The sequence below is a fragment of the Eriocheir sinensis genome, chromosome 34, assembly GCF_024679095.1.
Source record: "Eriocheir sinensis breed Jianghai 21 chromosome 34, ASM2467909v1, whole genome shotgun sequence".
Classification (NCBI taxonomy): domain Eukaryota; kingdom Metazoa; phylum Arthropoda; class Malacostraca; order Decapoda; family Varunidae; genus Eriocheir; species Eriocheir sinensis.
In genome coordinates, this window is record NC_066542.1 from 9,559,663 (window position 1) to 9,572,924 (window position 13,262).

The window sequence follows — 13,262 nt, forward strand, 5'->3', positions numbered from 1 at the left end:
GGCTAAGAAAGGATAACCAAGAGTCAGTTAGGAAGATAAAATCACCAGTTGAACGCTCCTTTCATGATCCGTACTGGTTATCAGAGATAGTCAGCAGTTGATAGATGCTGAAAAACTTTCTTGTTATAGTCTGTCGATATTAACTTGAGCCCTTGGACGCGACTCAAGGATTCCCCTCGAGACCGCGCTAGTGCCACATCACTCCATTACTCTCCTCAAAGAGTCGCTACCTCTCTCACTCTCTTTTGCATGACTGTGCAGGGTGCGAGAGTGAGATCTACTTGAGTTGTCCATTGTGTGAGTCAAGCCCAAGGGCTCAAGTTAAAATCGATGGACTATAATTAAGGACTGTTTCAAAGGCTTAAGAAAGGTTGAAGAATTAGAGCGATCACCCGTCTTAGGCACAAATTCTGTGTAGGCGTTTTTCCAACAGGAAGGAAAGATAGATGATAAAAGGCAAGAGACGAAAAAGATTGACCGGGCAGGGTGTCAGTACGGAATTACGTTTTTTAAGGACATTATGAGGTCCATTATCCTTCTGAGGATTCAGGCCAAAGGGGGCGTAGAATACACCATTCTTAAGAATCTTAATAACAGGCATAGTGGAGTCAGGGGGAATAAGTAGGAAGAATATGCCCCGAATCGTCCAGAGTGGAATTTTCAAAGAAAGTCTGAGCGAACAGTTCATATTTAGAGACAGATGTAACAGATGGGTTGCCATCAGAAGTAAAGAAAGGTGGAAAAAATTAAGAACTTAAGTTGTTAGATATTTTAGGGTAGATGGGGAGGCGGTGGCTGAGTGGTTACCGTGTGGGTCCCGCGTTCCCCGCGTTTTGAACGATTCTGGTTCGAATCCGCTACCATCAGGGGTTTTTCAGTCATCGCCGAGTGGCCTAAGAATACCCACATGCTGTCTTGAAGACCCCACATCAACCCGGACTCAAAAGGAACCGTCCAAGTGAATCAGGAATGAGCTCCTGGAGCAGCATGAGCCAAGAATAGATGGCGCCACTATAAACACTTGCATGCGCCATGACGGTCTTGATCCAACCACCAGGCCCCTAAAGAAAGCCTACCGACACTATAGGCCAGAACGTAAAAAAAAAAAAAAAAGCCAGAAGTCTCTGGAAGAATAATTAAAACAAGCGAAGTTTTGGGGCATTATGTATTATTGAAGGAGTTTTTGGTGAGTCGAGGAGTAGATTTGACTCGATTCCGGGAAGAAATGTAAAGGTCATGATGAGCAAGTATTCGAAGGCATAGGTACACCTGCAAACTGCCTCTTTATCTTGTATAGCACGAGAACAACTGTGATTGAACTAGGGGCTTTGAGCACGAGGCGAGTGCATCTTGGATCCGGTCCCAGCTAAGTGAATGTTCTCTAAGGGCCGCTTTCACAGTCACTTTGTTTGTTTTGATCGTTACCAATGGCAATCGATCGACGCTATAGTTTTCCACGTGAAACTGGCCTATGGAGTAGTGGCGACTGCAGAGGAAGCGAAAGGTGTTGGGGTGTGTGCCAAGGTGCGGGGTTGGGCTAACCCCGCAACCGCCATTACCCCATCGGCCAGTTTTACGTGGAAATACTATAGCGGCGATCGCCGCCATTGGCAACGATCAAAAAAAACAAAATGGCTGTGAAAGCGGCCCTAAGAACTGGAGATCCACCTTAAGTGATTGAATTATAGTTGGACGGAGTTCTGCGTTACATAGATTACACTCGGTTTCATTTCATCTGCCCATTCACAAGCGGGAAATTCTATAGACTTGTGGTAAGTATTCATATTATTTCTTTAGTTATATGTTTGAATGTTTGTATACAAAAACCCTCACACCTTATATAAATAGATCCAAGTATGCTGATTTATATCAATAATTATTATACCATACAAACACACGAATTATAGTCTAGCTAGATCATACGCCCTCGAGCTGGGTTTTAAATAATTATGCTTATCCTAACTTTCAAGCACATAAGAAGACGTCTGGTTGAGTAAGTGCAAATAAAAAGTATCAGTGTATGCACGCTGCATGTAAATCACATGGATAGCCTAATGTGCGAAACGACATGAAATGTTTATGAATTTCAGGTTGTTTTCAGGCTGTTTTCTTACAAAATTACATAGCCTAGCCTCATGCTATTTAATTCTATTTTAAATATTACCCAGGTGACTTACATGCAATATATTATTGAAATACCATTTATTTCCACTTACTGAGCCGATGACTTTATGTACCTAAAATGAAATGTAGGATAATTATTTAAGTTTCAGTTTGTTCGCGAATAATCTAACAATACTGTTTGATATAAGCTCGTCTGTCGTATGCTTGCATGGTATATTAGCGATGCAAACCGGTATAATTGGGATTTATTTAAATTGAGGTTCTTTGTACATAAACATTCAAAGATATTATTAAAATTGTTTAAATATTTATCATAAGTAACCAATGTGGACAGGTTGATTTTCATCCAATCACGAGCTAGCAAAGCGCATGTGCCGCATCTACGCTCGTGACCAGATAGATAGATGGAATGAAACCAAATATAGTGAGGGAGTAGTACTGATTTTCACTCAAAAAAACACATCAAATAACTCGCTAAAAGAAAAAAGGAAAATCCACCTCAGCTACGCCACACTTTACAAAGATTTCAAGTGTCTATGGTAATGAACATTTTCCGTCCCAGAACTCTTAAATCATTCTTGAACTGATAGCGTTCGTGCAGCCGAGGGAACGCCTGCCTTATATCTTGCGAATGTATATTTAAGCAGTGATCATTATTAACTTGAAGTCGTATCTGTAATACTGTTTTGGTTTTAGCCACCTACTGAATATTAGTATAAATTTGAGATTATTATGCGACATTAGTTAACAATAATTGATACGAAACCCCAAACAAACTCAGTAAATTCATTGATTTTTCTAAATTTAGTAGTTATAACAACGACTGATTCATTCAGTCTTTTTTTTAAATGTTTAATTTAGCTAATTGTGTGTGGGTGCGCTAGAGGCAGGCGATGGCACACACTTGCAACGAGCGGCACATGAAATACTGACCAAATCGGTCAAGAAGACACTTCAGCAGCGATGTTCTCTCATCTTCGTCTTTGATGATGACAGTTCCACCTTCACAACCATTGAAACAGCACATAACAAGGTACCTGAGCAGTAAGTTAAAACTGTAGAGTATTGCCATTACGTTGCACTCCAGGTAGCTCCAATTTCTTCACGATGTCTTAATATAATGTTAATGAAAAGGTGAGTGAAATCAGGCTTCCAGTGATAATGGACCATCATAATGATCTAACCAAGGACTTGTGTCGACTGTGTCAGCTTCATCTTTTGGCAAAAATATGGATAGAGTGGAGGCTAAAGCTCTTCGTCTTATCAACTCCTCTCCATTTATTGACAGTCTCCTACCTCTTAAATTCCGCCGCCATGTTGCCTATCTTTCTATCTTCTACCGATATTTTCATGCTGACTTCTCTTCTGAACTTGCTAACTGCCTGCCTCCCCGCTCCCGCGGCTCCGCTTCACTCGATTATCTACTCTCTCTCACCCCAATACTGTCCAAATCCCTTATGCAAGGGATAACCAGCATCTTCATTCTTTTATCCCTTCTGCTGGTTAGCTCTGGAACAGCCTTCCTTTATCTGGATTTCCTCCTGCCTATGACTTGACCTCTTTCAAGAGAGGAGTGTCAAGACACCTCTTCTCCCGAAATTGACCTTTCTTTTGGCCTCTTACTCTGTCTCGTTTTTTGGAGCAGTTCTTAGCGGACTTTTTGTTGTTGTTGTTGCTTTTTTTGTCTTGATGCCTTTGAGCTGTCTCCTTTGCTATAAAAAAAAATGGAGATTCCAATTTTGACGACACTTCGTGCCTTGCCAATTTGATTGTCAAAATGTAGATCCTACCGCATATACATATATATTTATCGGCACTAATTTTGAATTGGGTCCAGATGACTGGCTCCGACGACTCCATAACTGACGGGGAAGCGGTATTCAAAGTTTCTGGTGAGAGGGGCAACGACGCCAACTCCACCCACACCCTGCTTCCCCGGCTGGTGGCCCAGGCTCGACGGGTGAGTGGGTGTCTTGGGATGGACGCATCTCTCAGAGTTATGTGGACAGACGATAACAAAGTCTATGAGTACTTTATAATAAACAGCATTGGAACTAGAAAGCTTCAGTTTAGAAAGCATTTGAGTATTAAAGTCTTGAAAACCCTATATATCAAACCTAAAATATGCTTCTGGGCTTTGGCACCGCATAACTATTCAAGTAAGCAGTTTGCCTAACCTTGGTGTTGATGACCCGGGCGCCGTCATCAAAGAATGCTATTTTCTATCCCTTTTGGGCCCTCTGGAACGGCCCTAGCTGCGGCTGCTGTCCTGGTGCGTGACGGTGGTGGTGGTGAGCGATGATCCCGCCTTCCTGGCTGCCTTCGCGGAGGCGGGTGACAGCGGCCGCCTGATGGTGTGGGAGACGAGGCTGTTGGTGGTCACCAGGCTGGCCAAGACACAGCTTAGCTGGTTGATGCAGGATTACTGGACTTTCTCTATGATGAACACCATGTTCCTTATTTCGATACCAGAGTATGATGATGAAAGGTAAAGAAAAATATTCCCAACTAAATGATTTTCTGAGATTTTTTCTTTCTTATTTTCTCTTATTTATCTATTTTTTTCTGTCGTATTAAGTTGAGCCGGAAGAATACATTCTCTGCGATGTATAAGGCAATAAATTACAGACATTCCTGTGGTGCTAATATTAAACAAGGGGTTAACATGGTTGACACAATCAAATGCCGCAGAAAATCTAACTGCACTAGTCTGATTAATGGTCAGAAGTGTATCGCTTGTGATATTTTATTTCCTGTATGCAAATTGACAAGATGGAAACAAACCAAACTTTTTCATAAGACTTGAAAAACGAATGGACCCAAATGCTAAAAGACTTCATTATAAGGTTTGAGTAATTGATATGGGTTTATAACGAGACACAGACACAGGCGTGATGTTGGCCAACCTCCATCAAAGAGGAAAGGCTCCGGCCTTTAGTGCGAGTCTAAAAACTGCACTTCATTTTGATGCAAAGATACTGGAAACTTCTTCGAAAATTCAGAATATGAAATATATGAAAATTAACCTTGTTATGTAGTTCAGTCTGCCGAAAAGTCAAATTCTCATCTTATCCCACACTATCTAAGAGGAATCCTACTCCAATAACAATCTTTAGTGTCAATTTGTCCTCTCGAGACTACCTCGTCCTACAGGTGCCAGTTGTACGCGCACCTGCCCTACACTCCCCAGGGGGCTCGGGTGGTCCTTGTGGCCAGCTGGAGCATACGTCATGGATGGACATACGTGAATAGACACACTGCTTTCCCTGAAAAATATAAAAAGTAAGGATGAAAATGCGTGTAAGCTTGATCTGTTTTTAAGACTCGCCTCAAACCACATAATTGAGTAAATTGTTCTGCCATTAAAACCAAACTCAAACAGATGTTTTCAACTCTAGCTTTCATGGAATGAGCATCAACGTATCATGGTTCCCTCTGCAGCCCTACTTCACGGAAACAAGAGACAAAACTAGTCAAGTGCCTCGTTACGCTGGAAGGGGCTACACTATTCTGGCAGAGCTCGCAGGAGCCCTGAACTTCTCCATTAATTTTCTTCCTTTCCAAGGGCAGGAGTATGTAAGTTTCAAACAAATGATAACTGCAATACATAAAAAAATATGCAATTATATATATATATATATATATATATATATATATATATATATAAATATATATATATATATATATATATATATATATATATATATATATACATATATATATATATATATATATATATATATATATATATATATATATATATATACATTATGTACGACAGGAAATGATATGTCTAATCACTCGTCAAGCTAATATTCATACCTATATTTATATGATGATAATTCAGTGGAGTTATGTAATTAAATTCTAATGTTTATGTGACAGGTAATGCCGCGAATATCTCAGCGTCAAGCTTATATTAGACCCATCAAAGTGGCCTTTTTGCAGCACTTTATTGAAAGATATGACTTTACCATGTTCATTGAGCGAGCAACGATGGGTTTCCTCATGGCCAAGCCCACACTCAAGCCCAGCTGGCAAAGTCTCTACCACCCGCTGCAGCCCGCGGTGTGGGGCTCCACGGCAGCCACAGTCCTTCTGGTGTTTATCGTCCTTATGTTGGTGGGTATATTTATGCATGCATATATGTACAGTCTCAATATGAAGTGATGTCACCGCTCTCAAAATGTTTCGTACGGGAGCATTTGAAGGTAACGGAAGTGATGTGTATTTATTGTTTATGTTATAATGTTCACTTTTAATGATAATCCATTATACGTTGTGATGTAAAACACGGTAAAATAACATAGCAGTACCTGAATTACAATCATATATTCATTTGTTTTAAAAACTGCGACTGCGAATGTCCTGTATTGTCTTCAGTACTGAGGACAACCTTGAAATGATTTAGCTCACGTCGTGTGCTTATCTTTGCAAAACAGTTGTTATACGTTGTTCAGATTTAGGCGATATATATATATATATATATATATATATATATATATATATATATATATATATATATATATATATATATATATATATATATATATATATATATATATATATTCTGGGTCATTCCATGAACTGTCTTCTGCAGGTTTTAATACACACTCACAGTATGACACGAAGCGAATGGACAGTTACTGGCATTACTTTGCGTTTTATTGATTAAGAAACGATCAAATAATAAGGTTTCACATTAAACACCTTTTATTCACTATGATGGCTTCTTATAAGCATGGGCACTGAAATATATAGTAACATTGCTCAGTAACGATGATGAATGAAGAATGCCTTCATAGGTAGGGTGCCATATCTGAACTATCAAAATTCCGGACGCCTCTACGAACACTCAACCATAGCCTAATATTTGGCAACGCTGCCCGCAGCCACGACCACCACCTCCATTTCAAAGCCATATATTCTTATTTCCCCACCTTCCTCGATTATTCTATGGCACTTATAAGCTGTGGACATGTTCCACTGATCACCTCCAAGCATTACAAGTCTACATGAAGCTTTTATCATCCTTATATTGACCAAGAAAGGCAATGATGTTTGCGATCGGCGGCAGAGAGTGAGGAGCTTACAAAACACGACTATTCTGAAGCTATTTATTCCTATTTTTCCATCTCCGACTATCCCAGGGTAGTTATAGGCTGTCTTGATCACTATCATGCATTAGAAGTCCACGGAAAGCTTTTGTTATCGTTATGTTGACCACGAAAGGCAAAGAGTGAGTCAGGGGTGAATAATAGGTATAGTGCGCGGGCGATGACGTCATCATCATACGAGAGTATAAATTAAATAAATTACGCCATCCTAGTTTAGAATATCAATTAATTATGCATGTCCTATAAATTGTGCATATGTTATATTTATTGTTGTCAACAATGATCATGAAGACATCATTTTACTTTCTGTCTGAGTAATATGTCGATATTTGGACTTCATTTAACTTGTTTCTTGGTGAACGAAAGCACTTTGTGTCAAAATACTTCAACAACTCTTCGTAAGATATCACTGAATATTTCTTTTCTATTTTTTTCAAGCTTGTAAAATATATTTATTTAAGTTATGATGAAGATACAGGAAAATAATGGTACTCTTGAAAATATATAACGATACATGCGTGATCGAAAATAAACGTTCACGGCGACATCATTTCATATCGCGACTGTACATATATATATATATATATATATATATATATATATATATATATATATATATATATATATTTATATATATATATATATATATATATATATATATATATATATATATATTTTTTTAAATACAACAAAGGGGGCAGCTCTCGGGCACACAAAAGAAAACAATAATAAAAAAGCCCGCTACTCGCTGCTCCTAAAAAGAAACAAAGAGGTGGCCGAAAGGAAGATCAAATACAGGAGGAGGCGTCCTGATACCCTCCTCTTGAAAGAGTTCAAGTCGTAGGCAGGAGGAAATACAGATGAAGGAAGATTGTTCCAGAGTTTACCAGCGTGAGGGATGAAAGAGTGAAAATGCTGGTTAACTCTTGCATAAGGGATTTGGACAGTATAGGGATGAGCATGAGTAGAAAGTCGAGTGCAGCGGCGCCGCGGGAGGGGGGGAGGCATGCAGTTAGCAAGTTCAGAAGAGCAGTCAGCGTGGAAATATCGATAGAAGATAGAAAGAGAGGCAACATTGCGGCGGAATTTAAGAGGTAGAAGACTATCAGTATGAGGAGGAGAGCTGATGAGACGAAGAGCCTTAGCCTCCACTCTGTCCAGAAGAGCTGTGTGAGTGGAGCCCCCCCACACATGAGATGCATACTCCATACGAGGGCGGACAAGGCCCCTGTATATGGACAGCAACTGTACAGGGGAGAAAAACTGGCGGAGACGGTACAGAACGCCCAGCCTCGAGGAAGCTGATTTTGTAAGAGATGAGATATGAAGTTTCCAGTTGAGATTTTGAGTTAAGGATAGACCGAGGATGTTTAGTGTTGAGGAAGGTGATAGCTGGGTGTTGTCAAAGAATAGGGGATAGTTGTTTGGAAGATTGTGTCGAGTGGATAGGTGGAGAAATTGTGTATTTGAGGCGTTGAAGGACACCAGGTTCTTCTTGCCCCAATCGGAAATAATAGTAAGGTCTGAGGCTAAGCGTTCTGCAGCCTCCAGCCTTGAGTTGTTAAGTTCCTGAAGGGTGGGTCTTCTATTAAAAGAAGTTGAGTAAAGCAGAGTGGAATCATCGGCGTAGGAATGGATAGGACAGTTCGTTTTGGAAAGAAGATCATCAATGAACAACAGAAACAGAGTGGGAGATAGGACAGAACCCTGTGGGACACCACTGTTAATAGATTTAGGGGAAGAACAGTGACCGTCTACCACGGCAGAAATAGAAATATATATATATATATATATATATATATATATATATATATATATATATATATATATATATATATATATATATATATATATATATATATATATATATATATATATATATATATATATATATATATATATATATATTTTATTTTTTTACGTGCCTATTGCCGGTAGGCATCTTCCCAGTGGGGCCTGATGGTCGGCCCAAGGCTTCTTCCAGGTGGGGCCTGATGGTCGGCCCAGCCCGTTCTGGCGCAGGCGAGTGTTTATAGTGGCGCCATCTTGCATTGGCTCATGCTGCCCCAGGAACTCGTTCTTGATTCTATTGGACGGCTTCCTCTAGAGTCCGGGTTGATGGGTGGTCTTCAGGACAGCATGTGGGTAGTTTTAAGCCACTCGGCGGTGACTGAAAAATCCGAGTGGTAGCGTGAGATTCGAACCCGCGTCGTCCATCACGCGGCGAATGTGGGTCAGTACCGCCTCACCCTAAACTAAAATATATATAAATATATATATATATATATATATATATATATATATATATATATATATATATATATATATATATATATATATATATATATATATATATATATATATATATATATATATATATATATATATATATATATATATATATATATATATATATATATATATATATATATATATATATATATATATATATATATATATATATATATATATATATATATATATATATATATATATATATATATATATATATATATATATATATATATATATATATATATATATATATATATATATATATATATATATATATTCAGGGTGTATATGGGCAGGAGATTCTCTTTTATGCATGTCTCATTGAATGTGATGGCTAATTCGGCATTGAATATTTTCTTAAGAATATTCTCTTTTAGTCTTATAAGAATCTTATTCTCTTTTGTAAGAGTATTGATGACTTCACCGAAGCTGGTCATCGTTTGGCTGTTGGCTATATCGCGATTTCGGGTCCTGGACCCTTCTTCAGTAGCTCTTAATGTTTCTTCCTTAGCGGTGAGAGGTAGAATGAAGTGGACTGGCCGCGCGCCGCTCTTTTAAGCGCTGGCTGGGCTCAGGATTCTGGGTGCGTGGTGCGCAGTGGGCTGTGATTGGTTGTTGGAGTTAGCCCCGCCCCTTCGGTAGCTCGGGAGGGCCTGCAGGTCTGTCGACTGGATGTTTAAGTTGGGATTCAGCTCTTTGATGTGCAGGGCTTCTAAAATTTGCAGGCGTCTGTTGTCTGTGCATCTATCAATTATTTATGTGCCTTCTTCTAAGTAACTTCTTGTGAGGGTGTTGCCGTGAACTTCTTGGAAGTGTCTTCTTGGGGTTCCGCTTGTAAGGTGGTAACTGAGGCGGCGGGTGAGCTTCATGGTCGATATGGCGCGCGGCCAGTCCACTTCATTCTACCTCTCACCGCTAAGGAAGAAACATTAAGAGCTACTGAAGAAGGGTCCAGGACCCGAAATCGCGGTATAGCCAACAGCCAAACGATGACCAGCTTCGGTGAAGTCATCAATACTCTTACAAAAGAGAATAAGATTCTTATAAGACTAAAAGAAAATATATATATATATATATATATATATATATATATATATATATATATATATATATATAGATATATATATATATATATATATATATATATATATATATATATATATATATATATATATATATATATATATATATATATATATATATATATATATATATATATATATATATATATATATTTTTTTTTTTTTTTTTTTTGACGTTGTTGCCTATTGCGCCGGTAGGCATCTTCCCGGTGGGGCCTGATGGTCGGCCCAAGGCTTCTTCCAGGTGGGGCCTGATGGTCGGCCCAGCCCGTTCTGGCGCAGGCGAGTGTTTATAGTGGCGCCATCTTGCATTGGCTCAAGCTGCCCCGAACTCGTTCTTGATTCGCTTGGACGGCTTCCTCTAGAGTCCGGGTTGATGGGTGGTCTTCAGGACAGGATGTGGTTTTAAGCCACTCGGCGGTGACTGAAAAATCCGAGTGGTAGCGTGGGATTCGAACCCGCGTCGTCCATCACGCAGTGAATGTGGGCCAGTACGCTACCAGTTCGGCCACCGCCGAACTCGGATTTATATATATATATATATATATATATATATATATATATATATATATATATATATATATATATATATATATATATATATATATATATATATATATATATATATATATATATATATATATATATATATATATATATATATATATATATATATATATATATATATATATATATATATATATATATATATATATATATATATATATATATATATATATATATATATATATATATATATATATATATATATATATATATATATATATACACTTTACTTTACTTTACTTTGCTTTACTTTCTTGCCTATCTAAAGCTTTTGAATCAATCCTTAACTGGATGATTCAAAAGCACATTTCCATTTCTGATTCCCTGTCTGATCGCCAGTATGGGTTCCGCAAGGGGCGTTCTACTGGAGATCTTCTTGCTCTTTTAACTGACTCTTGGTCATCCTCTCTTAGCTGTTTCGGTGAAACTTTCGCAGTTGCGCTAGACATACCGAAAGCCTTCGATAGAGTCTGGCACAAGTCTTTACTTTCTAAACTGCCCTCTTACGGGTGCTATCTTTCTCTCTGTTCCTTTATCTCCAGCTTCCTTTGTGGCTGTTCTATCTCCGCTGTGGTTGACGGTCACTGTTCTTTCCCTAAACTTATCAACAGTGGTGTTCCACAGAGCCCTGTCCTATCACCCACTCTCTTTCTGTTATTCATCAATGACCTTCTATATTTAACAAACTGTCCTATCCATTTCATACGCTGACGACTCCACTCAGCATTATTCAACTTCTTTCAACAGAAGACCTTCTCAACAGGAATTACAAGACTCCAGACTGGAGGGTGCAGAACGCTTAACATCAGACCTTGCTATACCTTCTGATCGGGGTAAAAGGAACCTTGAGACCTTCAATAACTCAAAAAAAAAACAATTTCTCCATAATAGAGATAGATATTTGAGAATGTTTATGAAGTCCCGTCATCTACCAACATCCCCAATTTTTTGTCATTACTTTCGTTTCCCTTCTGACGTCCTCATTTCACTGTGCTCTTCGAACCGTTCTTTGGTGTCTTTACAGCACATGACAGCTTCCTCGGACACAAGATAAATAATCTCTGAAGCCTCTCTGTATCCGCTTTACAACTATTGCTTCCCAGGGATCTCACTGGCATGTCCTTTCCTTTCGTGTGCACGTACTGCCGCACCTTTCTACTCTTACTCTTCCTTTACAATCCTTCCCTATCCGTCACTCCCGTGCTTATCATAGTTCTGTGTACATGGCCCTGTCACTATCTTTGATATGCTACGATTTACCCTTCAGAATGTCTTTGCGTTCTTTATCCTCCTTGGGCGTGTCTCATTCTAAACTACAAGAGTTGTTATATATTTTCCGCATCCCAGATGAACCGCAGGAGCGAGGGAAAGAGCGCCGGGGCGTGGCTGGTGGTGAAGCAGGTGGTGGGGACGCTGCTCGACGAAGCTATTCATGGGGAGTTGCCACGGCGGAGTCCGACGCGGGTGGTGTTGACGGCGTGGCTCATCTTTGCATTCATCGTGGGAACAGTTTACCGCAGTAACCTGACCGCCAGCCTCACAGCTCCTAAATACCCTCCCCGCCCGGAAACTCTCACCGAACTCGTCGACACTGGGGTGAAGTAATTACCTATTTTTTTCTATACGCCTTGCTTAGTCATCATCATTATATTATCAGCAGCAGTCATTACATCAGTAGTCAACTGCAAGACATTTTCCAAAGACTAGAATTACTTAGCAGGAAAGTTAAACAATTTTATTCACTATTCTTCGATACATACAAGATTTTCCAAATGTGTCTCATTCGTATTTCAGGATCATGATTCAACCAGATATCACTGACTTTGTCGTGGGCTTTAAAAAGTCTACTTCAAAAATATACAGATCAGTGAGTGAAAGAATCGAATATGTACCCACCACTCAAGCAGGAATGCAGCAAGCCATACGAGAAAAGTAAGTCCATCATCGGAATTAGTGCCAAAACCTCCCGGTCGATTTCATAGTATCTGTCTGGCATGCACACCGAGGTGTACTTACGCGCGCTTGCTGAAGTCGAAGTTTCAATGAATGCGACATCTCCGCCATGACATGTAGAAAA

The 13,262-nt window shown here is 39.2% G+C and overlaps 1 protein-coding gene across 7 annotated transcripts in view; it reads left to right on the plus strand.

The window, feature by feature from the left end:
• LOC127007033 (uncharacterized) overlaps positions 1-13,262 on the plus strand; it is a 64,683-nt gene that overhangs the window by 45,665 nt on the left and 5,756 nt on the right. For 4 of the 7 annotated variants that reach the window (XM_050877527.1, XM_050877525.1, XM_050877528.1 and 1 more), the window contains 6 exons: positions 3,962-4,084; positions 4,380-4,612; positions 5,278-5,406; positions 5,523-5,700; positions 6,010-6,246; positions 12,533-12,786. In XM_050877527.1, the coding sequence (XP_050733484.1) occupies positions 3,962-4,084; positions 4,380-4,612; positions 5,278-5,406; positions 5,523-5,700; positions 6,010-6,246; positions 12,533-12,786 (1,154 nt within the window). Of the gene's footprint in view, positions 1-2,985; positions 3,158-3,961; positions 4,085-4,379; positions 4,613-5,277; positions 5,407-5,522; positions 5,701-6,009; positions 6,247-12,532; positions 12,787-13,262 lie in introns of all 7 variants that reach the window. The other 3 variants (XM_050877521.1, XM_050877520.1, XM_050877529.1) reach the window with 2 other exon arrangements.